Raw genomic sequence first — 21,041 nt, forward strand, 5'->3', positions numbered from 1 at the left:
ATAAAAAAGTCCCTGAAGGTCCCTGTCCCCCCCGTCAACCCCCACTGTGGCCCGGCCCACAGGGCTTTTCTCCTGCACCCGGGCCCTCCGTTGGGCCCCCCTCTGCCCTTTTCAGTCCCGAACAAAGCTGCGGGCCATGTTATTTGAGGCACTAAGGAGTTAACCCTCCTCACTGCTCCGACACAATGGCCTCCCCATTGAGGCCTTTCTTCATTTAACCTTCCTAATGACAGGTTTCATCCTCTTACTCCTGACAAAAAGGAGGAGCTGAAGGAAACCCACCACCTTTCTCTTTTACCTCCTTTCACGTCCCCTCCCCTTTCCACACCTCCTAAAAGCGCAGACTCTCACTTTGCGGGTTTGATGTGACAGCTCTTTACAGTAAATGATACTGTCATCGTTTTGGGTGACAGTTTTGCTAACTTTTACTTGTAATTATTATTCAATAAAGATAAAAGCTGTTTGTGTGTTGACTGACTCTCTTGAAGTGTAAACACTGACGATATCCAACACAATCTCGAGGTAATTCATCACTACTCTGAGGGGCTGTTCACACCTGCTATAAGATGCACTTTGGTCGAACGGATCACAAGTGGAAGGCGCTAAATACAGGTGTAAATGGGTGTAAAACATTTTGAACTGGTCCACTTTTCACCACATTCAGAGGTAGTCGAAAACACATTCGACCGGATAGTTTTTTCGTTGCATAATCGAATATGTTCGAGCAGTCACAAAAAACGCCTATTGATCTAATGTGTAATATACAAGTGCAATGTTTTTCCATCGGTCTAATGCTGCGTTCACACCAGCCACGATAGTGATTTCAATGTTACGTCAATGTGAAGACGCGTTGACGCGCGTCTGGAGGTCTCGCGTGCAAATGAGGCTTTTAGCGCGGTGCAGTAGACGCGATTCCACCTCATTTGCACGTCTAGTTCACGTGAATGGCGCAAATTGAGCGCCAAATGCGCCAAACGCGCGAGTTGAAAATTTTGAGCTTTGGCGGAAAAACGGGTCGCGTTAACCAATCAGGAACTTGCTCTAGTAGTGACATTATGTCAGGATGCGAGCGGAGTTGCAGAAGCCCCTCCCATGATGCAAATTTTCGTGTGAATGTCCCGATGACTAGAATTTCAAGCGCGAATAAAGCAAGTAAACTCAAAATGTTCAAGCGGCAAACTAGACGCGGTAGATGTGAATTTGACGCCTCAAACGCGGCTGGTGTGAACCCACGGTAACGCTAACCCATAGTATTCGGCGCAGCCTTTAGGATGTCATTGATAAAACTAAAGCAGCTGCTCTCTGCATCTTAAATTCTTGTTTAATTTTGCGAATGTGTGAAAGTTGCGCAAGCTTTTTTTATCAATTGCTCTTAAATATCCAAGAAAGTCTCTACATACATATACCAGTCCCTCCAGAAAAACGCGATTATGCAATCGCATGATTCAATGCATAATCAGCCAAAGGCTGCATATTTATGCGGGGGCCGCATTTTTTAAATACGCCGCACTTTTGCCGCATAAATTCAATTGCAGATTTCTGCAAATTTCATAATCCCCGCATTTTCATAGCAAAAAGTCACAGAAAGTTGAAAAATGTTGCATTTACTTCACACATGCGCCACCATGTCCCCTGTTGTCATGGGAATGTTAGGAAGTGACGCAATTACGCAACGTGAACATCAATGAAAAGCTGCAAAACCTGCAAACAGTTTTTGAAAGTTCACGCAATTTTGGCAAGTTCACGCAATTTCATTGTATAAAATTGCATAAATATCCCACATATTCCATCACATTTTTTTAGAAAACGTGCGCAAGTTCAAGGACTTTTGCCTGCAACAATAAAAAAAACGTTCAGGACGGACGGATATACAAAACGTTGTGCAGCATGTTTACTAACAACACAAGCAGCGGAACTCTGACATACTATTAGTAAGGTTCCACTTAAATCCTTCATTTTTGCCACTCGTTTTTCAACAACTTGCCCACAGAAAATCCTCTTGAAGTAATCAGGACAGAAACGCATCTTTATACTAAGTATAAACAGGGCCTAAGATGTGGCCTATTTGTATGAATTTGTAGAATTACAAATTCCTGTGCAATCGGACTGCAATGTCTGACTCATCCCAGGACCTCATCCCCAAAATAAGAAACTCTCTGAAATATTGTGGTCAAATTAATTATGCACTTATTATTTTAAGAGATGAACTTATTATTTTATTTTAAGTGTTGTGCAACTAATAAAATTATTGCAACCATTCCCTTATAAACACATCCAAAGAAAGCTTCACAGACAAGCAGCATTAGACGCAAGGTTATGATCTTCCTACTGTTTCGACGCTTCCTGTTGTGTGGGCTCGCGGTTCACTCATATTTGGCACGAAAACAAAGAGGGTGCGAGAAAGCTGCCCACTGCTGCCGCTACTAAGCAGGGGTGCGACAGGGGTGAGCAGTTTTGACTGAGGGTCGACAGGGAACATTGACAAAACTGTTCGCTCCGCTCTGGTCTCCATGTCTCCTGTCTTAGTGTCCTACCCTTTTCCACACCAAAGCCGAGGGATTTTTTACGGTTGACCTTCTCCTCACGCTTTTGTGAACCTCTTCACCTCGTGTCAATTCTCTTGACCTACTCGGTCGCCCCGGAGCAAGCCACTTAAAAGAGCGAGATGAAATTCTGTAGGCCACGCTCACATATGTTTCTTGTTGTCAGTGAACACTAATGCTTTAACATTTCGCTACTGAAAACCAGACTAATACAATGTCAGAGTAAACACCCTATAGTCAGAAATACATCTTTCGAAAAATGCCAACATTGGTTTCAAACATAACACACGGCTCATAGCAAAATATAGCATCATTTATTCACTTTTCTTCATTTTGTTGCGAAGACATATTTTATTTTTAAGAGTGTATCCTTAAACAACTACAATCTATTGAACTATCTTTTTATTCAATATGATGTTCACACTGACTAAAGCCCATTGCGATGAACATCTGCAGCCGTCTCTCTTACCCTCCTCACTGACCTGGATGAAATAATTCAATTGTTCATAGATCTGCCTGCTGAGCATCAGGTATGAAAGCACAAACATGACTGCAGGCTGTCAAACACTAGTGTTCACATGCACTTAGAGCTGGTCTAAGAGAAGAAGATGCATTTCTGCTGGTAAGTGCAAGATATTTTCTGGTCAAACGAGTTCAAACAAAGAGCCCTGAATGCTTGCGAGCTGTTTGTCTATTTTATAAACGGTCAAGAACCTTTGCAGTGATGTTGCAAAGTTCAGAGGAGGGCAGCAGGCCCAGTAAAACATAAGAGAAACAGAAAACCAGATTATTACCAAATATTTCATGGTCTATGCAAAAAAAAAACACAAACTGAGATCTTTTGCCACAAATAAGTTGGAACAAAAAGTCTTCAAGCTTTTTCAGGCCAAGGACCCCTTTAATGTATAGATAGAAGGAGCAAGGACCCCCAGTATTTAAATACTTTGTTATGATGATTACATTACAAATATATTAATTTTGTTTTTTGTATACACAGATAAATAATGTATACATAATACATAACATTTTAAAATTAATTGAATAGATTTTAGGGCTGTGACGATGCATCGTGTTTCTGTGTCTGAAATCGATTCTGAATCGCAAGACTCTGATTCTGTGTACCACGGGTCTTTGATCAGTAGGATTTGATCAATCTAAAATATTTACTGAGTCGTTTATAACGTGCATTTAAAAAAGCAACACTCGTCAAACACAATCATTCAAAATATTCTTTATTATCATGAAAATACCCGAAAAAATCTGAAGAACAGCGATGTAAATATGCTCATAGTTTTTGCACGAGAGCGCCCTCTAGCTTTTGGATGTGCTGGCATTTCACTGTAATTCATTAAAATTCATTCATTCAAAAAACGCGCATTTGCACGATTAATCGTCCCAGCCTTCATAGATTTTAATGGTGGAACCTTTATTTTATTCACGTTTTATATCATTGTATATTGAAACCTCCACTTCAATCAAGTATTTTAGCATTTCTATTATAAGCCTATTAATGGATTTTAGTTTGATGCCTAATTTTATTTTTCCCAAAATTATTTTAAATTTAAACAATATTTGGAGGACCCCCTAGTCCAGTGGTTCTCAAACTCGGGGGAGATGGTGCCAGGGGGCCCCAGTTTTATGACATTTTATAAAATACATTCATTTATCATGAATTCTGTGTAATTAAACCTAAAAAAAGGCTACTAACCAACAGCACTACTTCGTATAATTTAATATGTTTTGTTTAATAAAAATTTTAAGTTTTCTAACTGTTTTTTGTCATAAATTTGGGGGGGGGGGCACGAAGCAATGTGCCTTACACAAGGAGGGTCGCGCACTGAAAAAGTTTGAGAACCACTGCCCTAGTCATACCACCCAAAAAAAGGGACAAACTCATGCCATTGGGTTAAATAACCCAGAAATTTTTTATATTTGACCCAACAATGGGTTAAAGGTACCATAGAAAAAAAAAACTTTATACCACCGGTCTGTTGAATGTTGAATTGCCTTAGAAATGTTCCATGGGTGTTGATTATTTTTCTGTAAACCGCAAAAATAAACTTGTCAAATGTCTTAAAAATAGACACCAGAGCAATGTTTGTGGTAACGTGGTATAAGAGGAATAATTGACTCCAGTCCTTTGAATTATTTGAAAATAATGCACACCCGTGGCTTCGCGTCATGCTACATTACCACCTTGGGTTTGCATTATTTTCTTATAATTCGATGACACATTGTCAATTATTCCTTACGTATGTACTTAGGCATAGATGAATAATAAGAGCGCTTTAGATGGTAATGACATATCGTGAGCATCAAACGCGTTTGTTTCCTCATTTGTATGTAAACCTCGCGGTAGAGGTGTCAAGCACGAATTATGTCAATGTTAAGTCAATGTGAAGACGCGTTGACGTGTCTGGAGGTCTCGCAGCGCGAATGATGCATTTAGTGCGGGGCAGTAGACACGATTCTGCGTCATTCGTGCGTCTAGTTCGCACAAATGCTGTGGATTGAGCATTACTGCAGCAAACGCGCGAGTTGAAAATTTTTAACTTTGGCGGAAAAATGCCCCGCGTTAACCAATCAGGAGCTTGCTCTAGCAGTGACGTGATTACAGGATGCGAGCGGAGTCGCAGGAACCCCTCCCATGACACAAATTTCCAGGTGAATGCCTCGATGACTAGAATTTCACGCGCGAATGAAGCGAGTAAACTTAAAATATTCAAGCGGCAAACTAGACGCAGTAGATGTAAATTTGACGCCTCAACGCGGCTGGTGTGAACCCACGGTTAGACAGTCAAGATGAACGCCCCCATCATTAAATTAAACATTCAATTAATTACAAAGTTGATCAAATGTTTATAATGTGAGCTACTGACATGAGCCACAGAGCAAAGCAGAGCTCAACATTATTATTCGTGAACCTTCCAAATAAAGCACAAATAGACCATTTCATTCAAAGGACAAATTCTAGGGACATGTAAAAATGTTTCTAAATCATTTTTAAACTTGAATAAATTTACATACCTTATATGTAAATATAAAAGAACAATTTAACATACAATTACACTTTTAACATTGTGCACTCTTAATAATAAAGGCCCTAAAGGGGCATTTTGCTGCAATGCCATAGAAGAACCATTTGTGACCACAAAACAATGGTAAATTTTTTGAAATTGAGATTTATACATCATCTGAAAGCTGGATAAATACACTTTCTGTTGATGTATGGTATGTTATAATAGGGCAAATAGGGCAAAATTATGCACAACTAACTTGAAAATCTGAATTTTGTGGAAATGCAAAAAATCGAAATAATGCGAAAATCGCCAAATGAAGACCAATGCATATAACTAAGAAATTTACTAAATATCTTTATGGAACATGATCTTTAATTTTTGTCAAATGCAATGTATAGTTGGCTATTGCTAAATATAACCATGCGACTTGTGACTTGTATTGTGGTCTAGGGTCACATTTTTGGTTCTGCAGTGACCCTTTTAGGTCAAAGGTTCTGGAAAGGACAATTTCTTTCTTACCTTTATGCAGTCAGTACAAAATACTACAAGTGTATTGATAATAAGGATCTGTGTATATCAAATGTTCTTTATGGAACCATACAGCCTGACAACGACCATTTTGTGGAAGGCTACATCATAAAAAAATTAAGACTGGGAAAGGAACCCTTGTTCTGAAGTCCAGCAAGTGACAAAATGTGAGACCTAATACAGGACTCAAGCATGGCATGGCGTGAACTACCTCAGGGCTGAAACCAGAGAGCATTTCCTACCCAAACTACACTAATGCACGAGGAAAAAGAAACATGAGGTGTGTTTGTGTGTGTGTGTGTGTTTCACTTCTTAATTTACCTCCGCAAACCCGCTGGATGCTTTGACAATCTCAACATCCTTCAGCTGCTATCACAGAGAAGCAGATCGGGTGTTAAACTTAAAGGGTAGAGAGGAGATGCAGTAAACCTTCGGCCAACCTCAAGGTTTGTTTGCTCGAATGTTTTATTTAACCTCTAATCACCGCATTAAGTCTTTCTTTCATTCGGCGCTTTATGCACTCAGAGGCCTCGTTTTAAAGCTCTAATGAAAATAAACCGGAGAGCCGGCTTTTTATTTTGAGAGCCCCGGGTTCAGATCAGGGTGAGGAATAGAGGGCATCGGGAACAAAGACCAGAAGACTCAGAGGTCAAATGGCCTGGTGTCCAAAAGTCCTTTAGCGGACACGGCCCGGGAGAACGCCGCCGCTTGTATAATCACAGATCCGTTTTGTCCATGCGTGTAGGATAGAATATATCACGCGGGGTTGACACAACAACAATAGATCACGTTTTTTGTCCGAGCCGCTTTTCACGAGGCCACGCATCTCCGCTTAACCCTCCATTCTGTCTCCTGTTTTCTGTTCGTGACCTCCGAGTCCCGCGTCCACACAATTAGAGATTTCGAGGGGAAGAACATTATCCTTAGATCTGTAGGGTCAAAGTTAATGAGGGGAATTAAAGACCATCATTAACATACAGAATTTTTTCCAGTTCTGCTTTATGTGCTTTTTATTCAAATAGGGGTCATCGCTCAGCTTTTGTGCACTTATAAAGTGTGCTTGTAGGACGGGATTTCGGTAAAATGGTGGTATTTAAAGGCTATTCTACGGAGATGTGTTTCTTTGACCCTAAGTTCAATTAGATGTCTCTTGATATAACACGGACTGACTAACTGAACTAATAAATATAGACCTTATTTCTTTACAATGCTTCAACCAAGTGGCATATGCATAATACAGCTGAACGACGCAATGCATTTTATTAATGGCATTTGCAAATGCACATGTTTAGAGTTTATAGCAATAGCCATCACCATCTAGGTTAACTATAGACGCGATATAATCCGGCTATGAGTAACCCACTTCTAGCTAAAATAAATTTGAATTTGGTGATTTTCAGATGTATGATGTTTAGGTAAGCAAAGTCATCAGTGATTAATGTGTTTGGTTTCATTTATTTATTATCTCATTTATTTTTGTGCTACAGTTAGATGTCAATTAGACTTTCACAGACTGCCCAAATTTAAGCCTAGACGTTTGGGCTATGTTTGGACGGCTATTAGACGTCTTTTAAATCGCAAAATTGCTTGCTGGGTACAACCATGAATGATACCACAAATTGTGTAGTTTGATCCTAAGCGATCACATCTATTATTTTTGCTTGGTAGGAGATAAAATGGGTTAAAGAAAACTATACCACCTGGAAGCTGCCTATCAATCATTTATAATATCCTAGCAACCATATAAAAAACCCTAGCAACCATCATGGCATCATAGTGGGACATTTATCAAAGGGAATCAGTGCTCAACAACATACAAACAAATTTGACTATGTTTATGAATTCAAACTAAATTTGAAATCAAATGCAAAACAGTTTGTATGAGCTTCAAAGTATTGTTTCAGCTTTCAAAGTACTATCGAATTTTAACGAAATTTTACGAAAGATTTACAAGTCTTCTTGTGTTTTTCTTAGCGTGGGTTCAGATCCGATTTCACCGTGAGCCATGTCATTAAATAACACTCAAATGTCATCCCGTCTTACTCTTTAATGTCTCAAACGATGTAATGTGCTGTCATGTGACTCCCATCACCCACCTGTGTGGACTTTGTCTTAATCCCTGCTGATCTCCTCTTTGCTTTGAATACTTGGACTACTGAGTGTAACTAATTCTCCCACACAAGGATATTGTCCTGCCTATTTGGGCTTTGTTTTTCCTTCTCATTCACTAGTGTCATTCGTTTGCCGAGCAGCCGGACAAAAAAAATCCTCCAAATTAAAAAGCCTTAATGAGCTATTACTCTCACCTTAAATCTAATTGCCTCCGAAATGGATAAACAATCGGTGCAGATTAGATCCCCTCCGAATGCATTGTTTCAACTCTTAGTTTGGAGTCTGAAAACAATGCAGCCTGTTTGAAATAAAACAAAATACATGACTGTGATTGAATAATGCAACATCATCTTTCCTTAAATTTAAATGCACTACAAAAAATAAGGGTGCTTCAAGATGCCATATAGAAGAACCATTTTTAGCTATATGGTTTCATAAAGAACCTCCTTTCTGATTCAAAAAAGGTTCTTTGTAGTGAAAAACCTTTGATTGAATGGTTCTTTGAAAAACCAAAAAATGGTTTTTCTGTGGCATCATTGTGAAAAACTTTTAAGCCCCTTAATTTTTAAGAGTGTAGTTTTGTCATTTACTCACCCCATGTTGTTCCAACCTCGTTATTTTCTTTCCTCTGTAAAAACAAAATGAAATGAATGTCCTCTCAATATCATTAAACTACACATGAAATATATAGCACAACATATACTATTAGAAAAAAAGTACAAAAGTTGTCACTGGGGCGGTACCTTTTCAAAAAGTACCTTAAAGGTGCATACTGGTACCTCAAAGGAAAATATCTGTACCAAAATGGTACATATTACAATCTTTTTAAAAGGGTACTGGCCAGTGACAACTTTTGTCCCTTTTTGTCTGAGAGTGTATATTGCACATGCAGAGAGCATTAATATTAACATGACTCTATTTGAAGCTTGGCAAGATAAATCTACTTCCAATGTATACATAAAAGCAGCCATACATACTGTAGACGTCTGATTTTGTGTTTTATGTTAGAAAATAAAATCAAAGGACTGGGCAAAATCTGTGACAATCGAGGTTTGCTAAAACTATTTATGTCATTTATTTAAAGGTGCAGTGTGTCATTTTTAGAAGGATCTCTTGACAGAAATGCAAAATAATATACAATACTATATTATCAGGAGTGTATAAAGACCTTTCATAATAAACCGTTATGTGTTTACAGGGCTCCAGACTGCCCCCAAATGGTGGCATTTTGCCCCTAAAATTTGAGAGTGTGCCACTGAATTTTACATCCAGTCGCACATGTGCAACCAGTAAATTTGACCTTTCTTTCCAAAAGTGCACAATAAAATGTGACACTGAATTTGAAACAGCACATTGTACTTTCTGCATCTATCATTAAAGTATTTATTAGTAATACAGTGGAAATTAGTAGAAATGTGAATATTTGGTTAGCATGTTGATTTACGGTGTGTGCCCCTAAATTTTCTGGTTGCGCCCCTAAAATTTTCAGTTGGGGGCCACTGTGCTCCTAGTGAAAAAAGTGGTTTATTACCTTAGAATGAGACGATTTTATCTACATACACCGAGGGTCCCCTTACATAAAAGTCGCCATTTTGGGCTGCCATGTTTCTACAGAAGCCCTTAACGGACAAACTTGTTTTTCTAAGTTGTCTCCGACGATAACATGTTTGTCCAGTGGTGGCTACAGTAGCTTCTCTTTGTGTTTCAAAAGCGAGGGGTGAGCAGTGGACTGAGCCGTTGGTTGCAATTCAAAACCTCACCACTCGATGCCGCTAAAATGTACACACTGCACCTTTAATTAATAAAAATCTATGACATAACCTTATGGGGTTAGTTCACCCCAAAATTACAATTTTGTCATAAATCACTTACCCTTAAACAACCAAGTACTTTGATTGTCTTTTAAATTGATTTTTAGATATTTTTGATGAAAACCGAGAGGCTTGTGACTGTCCCATAGACTGCAGTTTGATTTTCACAATTCTTTTTCCAGAAAAGAATGAAAGACATGGTCAAAAATGTCCATGTGCCATCAGTTGTTCAATAATAATATTATGAAGCAACAAGAACACTCTTATGCGCAAAGAAAATGAATGACTTTATTCAACAATTTGTTTTCCTTCTTGGTCTTTAACTGCGTGTTCACGACCAGACTATAGCACATCCTGCTGACGTGGCCTGCTTACGCAGTTGCCAACGTTTTATTGTTTTTTCCTTTTTTTATTTAAAGGGACATTCCACTTTTTTTTAAATGTGCTAATTTTTCAGCTCCAACTTTTACAACTTTTAGCATAGCTTAGCATAATCCATTGAATCTGATTAGACCTTTAGCATTGCGCTCAAAAATGACCAAAGAGTTTCGATATTTTTCCTATTTAAAACTTGACTCTTCAGTAGATAGATTGTGTACTAAGACCGACGGGAAAATTAAAAGATGCGATTTTCTAGGTAGATATGGCTAGGAACTATACTCTCATTCTGGCGTAATAATCAGTGACTTTGCTGCCGTAACATGGCTGCAGCAGGCGCAATGATATTTAACGCAGCAGCCGAAAATTGTACCTTGGTAACTTTCAATAGCAATTTTCAGGCACATATCAAAACTCTTCTGGTCATTTTTGAGCCCGATGCTAAAGGTCTAACCAGATTCAATGAATTATGCTAAGCTATGCTAAAAGTGGTACCGTCAGACCTGGAGATCGGCTGAATGGATTCCAAAATGTTTTACTCTAGGGGAGCTGGAAAATGAGCCTATTTTCAAAAAAGTGCTGGGTCCTTTAAGCCATTATGCAAACATTGTAAAAAATTGTAAAACCGCCAGTATAAATGCACAAATTACTTGCCAGGGTATTCGGTGTCTGTACGCTGGCAACTACACCAGAAGGTCACTTCAGCAGCATGTGCTCATTGAACGATCAAGGAGTTGAACAAATTGTTGAATAAAATTCTTTGTTTTGCTTCCACAAAAAAGTTTTCTTGTCGCTTCGTAATATTATTATTATTGAACTACTGGTGGCACATAGCCTCTTGGTTTTCATCAAAAATATCAAAAAATGTGTTCTGAAGACAATCAAAGGACTTGGTGGTTTAGAACAACACAGGGGTAAGCGATTTATGATAAAAATTTAAATTTTGGCGTGAACTAACCCTTTAATGCACAATCTGGCATACAAATGCAATGATGACAAATCTTTATTTTTGCTCATTTAAACTCGACCATTTCCCAGCAAATGGTAAACGCATCACCCCCCACAGTACACAAACAGTGCATCAGACGGAGGAATGGTACAGATGACTATTCCATAGAGACGGCCCGTCCCTATAGGAGTTTTTTTAGACGACCATTTGGTGCTCCCATCTCTAACCTATTGACCCTCAACCTAGAGAGGTCAGCTGTGTCAGGGAGTCCAGATCCAGCACAGGCCTGTAAATCAAACGCCGGCGGGAACAACGCACTGTCCAGGGTCCCAGCCAGGCCTGGCACCATCACTCTCCAGGCTCTGACGCACTACCAGACCCGTTCCCACTAAAAACATGCCATCCTGCCAGGCCTTGTGACCCCGGACGGGATACATCGGCATTGCCGATGCAAAGCGCTCGGCCATATACCCTCCCAGCCCCACCTGTGTAATGGTCTTCCTGTTCTGGCTTGTATCACAAACATGCTGCTATCGTTCAGGCACGGCCACACCTGGAAATTTAGTACACAAATCACGATTTAAGGGACATCCGTGCCCTATTGAGACAGTGAACGTTAAACACCCATCAGTTTGACCTCTGTAGGATCGCCCTAGGGCTCTTTCTAATGGACAGAGCCATAAAATGATCATGTTGCTGTTTTTCCAGTCAAACGACGACACCAGTTGTTCGGATTCCTCAATGGCTTTGTGACCCGAGTCATCTGCTCTGCATGAATGAACTCGAGAGGCAAACCTATTTTACCTTTGGTCGACTTCAGCGATGAGGAACAGTTCTGTCCGGTCGAATACTCTTCCACTGTAAACAGAAGCGATTTTTCATCATCACTAATACTTAACCATCTACACATCTCAGCAGGCTCGCTGTTTTAGCTTAAATACATCATATACATCAATTTATATCATTACATATCATTTTTAAATCCAATTTTCTGTAATGCTACTTAATGTGAAAATAATTAATAATGTAAAACTTCTTACAAGGGAACTTATGCATATTGGTAGATGTTTTATTTGAATGATGTAAGGCATTATAGGGAAAGGGTTACCTGGGGCAATGGTTTACATTTAATTATACATTTTAGCAACTAATAGGCCATTTTATAACTAGATCATACCATTACACTGAAAAAAGCCTTTTTTGCTGCCTTAAATTCTTTAAGTAACAGAACTGGTTGTACAAGTCATTTCAACGTAACATTTTATATCTTGAATAGTAATGAGTTGTTATAACCAGTGGTGTAATGCAGGGTATACGTAGTATACTGACTTCTTTATTGGATGGCATGGGTATGCCCACTTCTACTTAAAAAAAAAAAAAAATGGGGGCATAAATAAGGAGTATACCCACTTCGCCAGGCACCACCAATGGCTATAACTTATAAAAGAGTTGATGACAAAGTAATAAAAACATGTTAGTTGTGACTTTTTATATTTTTAAGTGTACTATATTGATAATAATAATAATATACAATAATTGAACAAAATAACTAGGGGTAAGACTACGAGACAAATATTTGGGGGTGGTTTCCCTGACAGGGATTAGCTTAAGCCAGGACTAGGCCTTAGTTTAATTATGAAATATAATTAGTTTTAACAAACATGCCTTACTAAAAACATTACTGGTGTGCATTTTGAGGCAAAACAAAGTGAACTGATATATTTTAAGACATGTCAGTGCAAGTTGTTTTCATTTTGGACTGCTCTTACATGTATTTTAGTCTAGGACTAGTCTAATCCATGTCCGGGAAACCACCCCTTGATGTCCTGGTCCTCTGTAAAATGCTTCCAATGTATTCTGTTAAAAAGTTTTTGCTAAATACACACATAGATTTCAAATGGCAACTTGCTGTATGTGCCATTATGTAACCAGGAATCATTTCTACAAAATGATGGGACACAAACCAGCATGAACCATCATTGAACTGCACGCACTGATGTTATGCTGCCCTCTGGTGGTGAAATTACAGCCTTACTTATCTCTTATACATTTGCCGTTTAAGAATTTTTATTCTCTGAACGTTTTAGTCTTACATACAAATAGTTAATAACAAATTCTAACTTTTATACAGTTTATATAGTAACAGCAATAATGCATAAGATCTGTTCAGGGAAATCTCACGAAACTTTCACAAACATATGTCACATTTTTACCTCAAGCAAATAAAATAAAAAAGTTTACTTAGTTATTACTAATTAAATGTGGTTAAATTTATATTTCAAAATTAAATTAAGCTTATTTTAGCACCTATAAAATTAATTGGATTACAACTAAGTATCACTATTATGGCAAAAAATAAAAGCAACTCTATGCAAATCCCAACTTTATGAAGTTACGTTTTTAACTATACTAAAATCTTAGATGTCAATATTTGGTGGTTCAAATTCCCTTGCAAAGTCTTGGTTAAAGCATTTTAAATTTTTTTCCATACTTGAAGGTAACGTGGAATGTAAAACCTAGACGTAGATGCATAATAAGAGTTTATGGTAATGATATATTGTGAGCCTCAAATATGATTGTTTCCTCCTTTGTAAACCTCGTGCAAGCAAAAGACAGCTGGAAAACAGGCCAATCTCAACATAACACCGACTGTGACTTTACAATCGAGATGTACGACCGAAAATTAAATTAAGTACAAGTTGTTACAATGTTAAAAACAAAGTTGTAAATGCTGAGTTAGCGCTATATGCAAGTTAATGCTATATGCTAACATTTAGGCTAAAGTTCTACTATTGACGTTACAGTTATGTTTTGCAGGTTCATACTAAAAAAAAAAAACTTACCACTCAGAAACATCCATTAATAATCTGCAAAGACTTGATTATTCATCAAATGACGTATCTTTATCTAATAAAGCCTCAAACATATGGTCTGTTTACGCGCACACACAGCTACTAAAAAGAGCTGCTCTAAGAAACAGCCAATCAGAGCTAGTGTTGGGCGATTTCGAAGCACGCTTCATGAAGCTTCGAAACATTTACGAATCTTTTGTTTCGAATCAGTGGTTCGGAGCTTGTTTCAAACTGGCCAAAGTCACGTGATTTTAGCAAACGAGGATTCATTACGTCATAACTGTTTCGAAACGTTTCAAAAATCCGACGATTCACCACTAGGGGGAGTTGATCACAAATGACCAGTGTAGGTGAACTAGCGTCAGTTTTATTTTACAAGTTCATAAATCATTCATCCTTCTGATTAATAACACTACCATTTTGTCTACTTTTTGTTTATAGACAGGTTTAATGACAACAATGTGCATAATTAAAAAGGGAGTTCGTTTAAAAATTTTGTTTGCTTTAAATAAAACTAAAAACACAGAATACACTTTTAATTATGTCTTAATTATATTAAATAAAAATTTATATTTTTAGAACAATATTGCTATTATTTTGTAAAAAGTGTCAAATGTTTGGACAGATCTTGCTGCTTTTAAACGATTTTACCAGCAAGTGTCGCCAGCGTGTAATTTGCGAAGCAATTGGTTCAATTGATTCGAAGCTTCGAAAAGCTTCGTTTCTCCCATCACTAATCAGAGCAGAGCTCAACATTATTATTCATGACCCTTTCAAATAAGAATAATAATAGGCCACTTCTTTCGTAAGGCAAATCCTAGGGTTGTAAATGGACATGTAAAAACATATCTGGATATTTTTTGCACTTAATAAAGCTAACCTACCTTCTAGGTAGATATCAAAAACAATTTAACATATTATTTTAATGCATTATTTGGCAGTAAGTGCAAGTTTCAGAATTGTCACTTCTATGATGTTTCTTTTCCTTATAAACCACATACAAAATTCAAAAAAAAAAAAAATATTAAATGTTCTTTGAAGAGCCATCCGTTTCTACTTTGTTGCGTATTATCGCTTTTGGTTTGTGCCTTTAGTACACGGAATTCCTACAAAGTCTGTTGTCTCCCAAAAACATGTGTTCTTTTTTGTCACATCCATAATGCATGCATGTTTCCTTAATTTTAAATAGAAAACTGATATTTTTCCTGATGTCTGGACTCACCAGGGGATAAGGAAAATAGATGTTTCAATACATATGAATGCATTCTCTGTGAATTTATATTTCAAGTTTTACAACCATAACATTATATATATATATATATATATATATATATATATATATATATATATATATATATATATATATATATATATATATATATATATATATATATATATATATATATATATATATATATATATATGATGTCCAGATGTAATAAAATTGTTTGATGGTGCTTAATGCCCATGACACAACCTTAAGGTCACATTGAAAAAATTTGTAACATTACAAATAAATTCCTAAGGGTGAAATTAAACAGACACTGTGATTCAAGAGGCCCAGCGAGAGGCCGAAGGATAAAATAAATCGCAACAAAACAGCTGTTTGTTAATTAAATACTTTTTATACAGCCTTTTAAACATATTAAAAAGGACTGATTGCTGATATTGATATTGTTATGCTTCTGACATAAACCAAGCACAATTTATGTTGTATTATAATACTTAACTAGTACAAACCATTATTAACACATTGTGTTTATTAATGCTTACATGCAGGTCCGGAAAAACGATTACTCTAAAGAGTTTTTTCAGAAATAATAAACAATGTTGGCACATTTAGTCTCGACCTGCCTTTAGTTTCTCAGCCATTGTGCTGTCATGTTTAGATCCTCCCAGGCACGGGGGGCTTTTGGCCAGACTGGGGTTGCTGCTCCACTGCTGAGGCGTCTTGGCCTGGATGGCGAGGGCATGAACGCAGGTACTGAGTTCCTCCTTCAGGGCTTCATTCACGAGCCGATGACGCTGCAGCAGGGACAGACCCTCGAACTTGGGACTCACCACGAGAACTCTGAAGTGGGATTCTGATCCGGGAGGAACGGCATGCATGTGACTCTCGTTTAAAACCTCCAGGTGCTCAGGTGTGAGTGACTGGGTCAGTTTGGTTCGTATGGTGGCCTCTACGGGACGGGAACCACTGTGCTCCATGTGGGGCTGATGATGGACCAGCTGTCTGGATAAAACAAGTCTGAAAGAAGAGAGACGCAGACAGCGAAGAGTGCTGGACAGCATCGGGGGTAGAGAGAGAGGACGACCTGTAAGAAAACATGCAACATATTGACAATGACGATGGAGAGATACTATGACTGGGAGGGAAATCATACATATTTAGCAGATGATTATATCCAAAGTGACTTACAAAAGTGAGGAAAACAATAAAGTTGTTCATTATAGGAGACAATACAATAAATTAAAGGTTTAAGTTCAGCAGCCTTATGTTTCGTTTCGTGACGTAATCTACTAGATTCATATTGTATCGTTCATGCTTGATGGAAAGACTAAATATTTGTACAGTATAGTCTTATCTTTATCGTTTTACGTTTACGTAGTGTACTTTAAAACAGCATTTCTGGGGGCATATTATAGCCTCAGCCTTATGACAAAAAACGCGAACATGTATAATACTGAGCATCAATTTTAAAAAAGTGTAAATAATTCTACTCACCTTTACTCCAGCATAAACGTGTTGGTGTTGTTTGTGTATTTGAAACAGGAAGCGATTCGTGCACATCCAGTGTCAGATTAAATGACTTTACTGCCACCTATCGGCGACACATGGAGTTACTCCTGGCGTATATCACTTTATACAGCTCTGCGCAGAATGATCGGATTATGACATCAGAGTTCCGCAAAACACAATTCTCTGTCGCGGTATGTTGATGTCATACGCCGATCGTTCTGTGCAGCGCTGCGTGAAGTCAAAACCCCTGATAGTCAGATGCAATAAATGTTGACATAAATGTAATACCATTGTTTTACCACCGTTTTAGTTTCTTAACGATGTGTAGACGCGTAAATCCTCATCAAGACTTTACATTAAAGTAAAATAAATATATTATATAAATTGTTATGATTCTACATAACATCCTGCATAGATGTGGATGCACATTGTAGCTGTAAGATAAGAATCAGACGTATTTTAAAAAAGTTAACTGTTATGCTAAAACTTAAAAAAATCGACGGAAAGATTAGCTACGAAATATTTTTATTATTATTATTATAATTTTTTTATTATTATTATTATTTTATTATTAGCTACCAAATATTTGAAGAGCTCATGCAGGCTGCATACGTCATCAAGCCTGGTTAATTTAAGTTAACTGAGCATTAATTTAAGTTAACTGAGCATTAATTTAAGTTAAGTGAGAATTACATTTGCAAGTCATAAGAAGATTACAACAATTTACGATTTACTAAGAATAATAGTAAACTGTATAACTTAATATTATGAAATAAGACTTCTTGATGACGTATTTCCCGAACAGAGATTATCTTAAAGGGACACTCCACTTTTTTTGAAAATATGCTAATTTTCCAGCTCCCTAGAGTTTAACATTTGATTTTTACCATTTTGGAATCCATTCAGCTGATCTCCGGGTCTGGCGCTACTCACTTTTCTCGCGATACCTTGATGTTTTCCATGATACCACATCATTGTCCAGCCTCTGGATGTAAACTCTTCAGTGATCTATTCCACACAAAAAATGGAATACACCTTTACGGGTGAGAAATTAATACATTTTTATGTAACCCATTACAGGATTTTAAAATACAGCAAATTGTAAATTAGACATATCATGAAAATCTGACTTTTTCTATGTTTAAGTCAAGCCCAGAAAAGTGAAGCCAAAACGTCTTGATCGCCCACCGGTGACTGGTCCCAGTATTGGTCATAAACCCCACCTCCCCCATGTTATTCATTGGGACTTAAGACCAACTAAACAATTTAATTACACTTCAATTATCTTTTTTTCCAAAGCTGGTTTCTGTCATTTACTGTATTTTTTATCACGCTGATGTAAATTCAAGTGTTTGTTTTTAAAATAGGTTTGTTTTAATTAGTTTTTTAATAAAACAGTGGTGTCACACGTCATGATTTACGGCTGTGAAATGCACATTCTGCGAAAGCGAGGGCAGGGGCTTGATTTCGCAGCCAGACCCGGAGATCAGCTGAATGGATTCCAAAATGGTAAAAATCAAATGTTAAACTCTAGGGAGCTGGAAAATTAGCATATTTTCAAAAAAAGTAGAGTGTCCCTTTAAGATAATCTCTGTTCGGGAAATACGTCATCAAGATGTCAGCGCAATATTGGGACACTGGCGGCTGCACTTTTCACCAATGGAAGAGAGCAAGCGGCGTCATCCATCTTTTTTTTACAGTCTATTGTTTAAATGCTATAATTGGGTCCCCAGTGCTTCTATCAACCTAGAAAACTTGAAAAAGATCAACCCAGTATCTTAGTTTTGGTAAACTATTCTTTGCAAGCAAGTGAAAAAATAGGTCACTGAAATTTAGCTGCCCCTTTGATACAGAAGGGAATATCCAACTACGAAACTGCCATTCAACGCAGAGATCAGCTCATTTGCATTTTAAAGGACACAACCAAAACGGCACATACACCTATAAAGTGGCAGTTTTATCATGATATAATAAATTGTCTGGGGGGGGGGGTTGAGCTAAAACTTCACATACTTACTTTAGGGACACCAAAGATTTCTTTGACATATTAGTCTTGTGAAATGTCCCCTTTAATGTTGTGTTAGTTAATACTTTCGTCTTGGTGTTTTGTGTTGATTCAAATGTTTGGTTTTACATAACAGCAGATTTGATAAGCATCACAAACTGGTTGTTCCACTGCTAACTCTTGAATGTTCAGGAACCGGCTTGGCAGGGTTGCCAGATTTGTGTAACAAAACCAACCCCATGTCTAGTCAAACCTAGCCCAAACACAAAAGTACTTTCATGAATAAAATAATCATACATTATTATTTATGATAAACAACATCCTCTTTTTACAATTAATCCACAGGAAACTATTTGGGTTTAAAATAGTCCAATTCCACAGAAACCCCACAGACCTGGCAACACTTATTTACTTGCTGGCATGCACTTCATTCCTGGCAGATGAGCCATTAATAGATAAATATTTACATTATTGTAGCCCTTATACTCCCCAATGTTGATTTTACTCGCGTGTGAATGAAAACGATTTTTATCTTTGTAATGCTAAAGTTAAATTAGTGTGTTTACTTTCACACCAGTAATGATCCTGACTATACTTTGAAATCATATTTGACTCAGAAACTGTATAAGGATGTTTTTTATATCCCTAGGCAAATCGTGTTTTTCATTGTGTGTTACTGGAAAAGTTGCTTTTACTCCCTCCCCCATGAGACAGCTCTCCTCCCATTGGCCTTCCATAAGAGTAGACCTCGCCTTACTGGTCTTACTCGTCTAAAAGTACGAGACAGAAAAATAAAAAATAGAACCAGGACAGCAAGAAGACAACAGATCACAAGCAACATTGTACCAGAAGAGAACCTTCCAAAATCTAGCAAAAAAATGGATCCCAGTAAGTCTTCAGATGTGCCTCTATCCAACTGGAATTCATCAGAGAAGCAGCCCGCACCACCACCATACCATGACAACCCAGGATACCCTAACACTGAATATCCTCCACCAGCGGCTTATCCGAACCTTTCTGGATATCCTGCCCAGCAATACGGAGCTCCAGGTGGTCAGCCATACGTACAGGCCCCTTATCCAGAACAGCCTCTGATCACTGTACAGCCGACAGTTTATGTGGCCCCCCCTCCTCTGGGCTCTCCACTGCCAGATTACCTGTGTTACTCCATTTTTACCATGCTTTGCTGCTGTTTACCTTTAGGCGTTGCTGCTCTGGTTTACTCCATCTCTGTAAGTAATTTTAACCTTTTTATTTTTGTTTGTTTTTAGAAGTGAGAAATCTTCTATTTCTTGCATTTTCAGTTCATTCAACTACACTTTAGTCTCTAGTTTGTAAATAATTACAATTGGAGGGATTACAAAAGTTTGCAGAAATTTTCACAGGACGATGATGATCATATCTGTGATATGGAATCATTGTGCAAACTGAAACTAGAAAAGGTCTAAGATCAAGCATAGGAAATGTAAATAATCAGGCTATATCTCAGTGATCAAATATGAATTAAATACATAATTGAAATGCAGAAAGAAAATACTACTGGTGATGCATTTCCTACCAAAATGATAAAACCAAAGAAAGCTAATTTTTTAACCTGATACTATAACGATAATGATTTTATTTATTACACTTGAGTGATCATATTAACAAATGTAAATATTGTTGCACAATAAAGAAACGTAATATATCATCTGATGCTTCTCCAGAGAATTGAAAGCATTGAAATTCCGTTAACCAGGGTTTAGTAATGAGATAATGCTCTCAGCATGTATTATACATTCATTAAATATTCTTCAAATCTGCCTATTCATGGCCTCAGGCCATTAAGAAACACCGGTTTTGTTGCTCATTTCAAGAAAACATTGATCAGATTAATATTTATTGTAGATTTGGTTAATTATTAAGCACTGACTCTGATGCATTAACACATTTCAAATAAAGGCCTATTATTGTACCATTATTGTAACGTGAAACTGGACTGGTTTAAAAGACCCATTAGCTTTCTAGCTCTGAAAAAGTTATTTATGCTAAAAAGAATAGTTCATGACATTCAAGTGCACATGACACACTTTTACCACAATAAAACCATGGTTAATTTTCATA

General features: G+C 37.5%; 1 protein-coding gene and 1 long non-coding RNA gene across 2 annotated transcripts; both read right to left on the reverse strand.

Annotated features, from left to right (window-relative positions):
• Positions 1-8,796: 8,796 nt before the first annotated feature.
• On the reverse strand, positions 8,797-14,748 carry LOC135717716 (uncharacterized). Its single transcript, XR_010520350.2, has 3 exons — positions 14,185-14,748; positions 12,146-12,199; positions 8,797-8,831 (listed from the first exon to the last, which is right to left on the reverse strand). It is a non-coding gene; the product is annotated as an uncharacterized lncRNA (long non-coding RNA).
• An 884-nt stretch (positions 14,749-15,632) lies between these two features.
• On the reverse strand, positions 15,633-17,028 carry bola1 (bolA family member 1). The gene is made up of 2 exons (XM_065239899.2): positions 16,919-17,028; positions 15,633-16,508 (listed from the first exon to the last, which is right to left on the reverse strand). The coding sequence occupies exon 2, from the start codon at positions 16,483-16,485 to the stop codon at positions 16,033-16,035; it is 453 nt and encodes a 150-aa protein (XP_065095971.1). The 5' UTR covers positions 16,486-16,508; positions 16,919-17,028; the 3' UTR covers positions 15,633-16,032.
• Between the last annotated feature and the right edge of the window lie 4,013 nt (positions 17,029-21,041).

Source organism: Paramisgurnus dabryanus, chromosome 13 (genome assembly GCF_030506205.2).
Source record: "Paramisgurnus dabryanus chromosome 13, PD_genome_1.1, whole genome shotgun sequence".
NCBI classification, from domain to species: Eukaryota; Metazoa; Chordata; class Actinopteri; order Cypriniformes; family Cobitidae; genus Paramisgurnus; species Paramisgurnus dabryanus.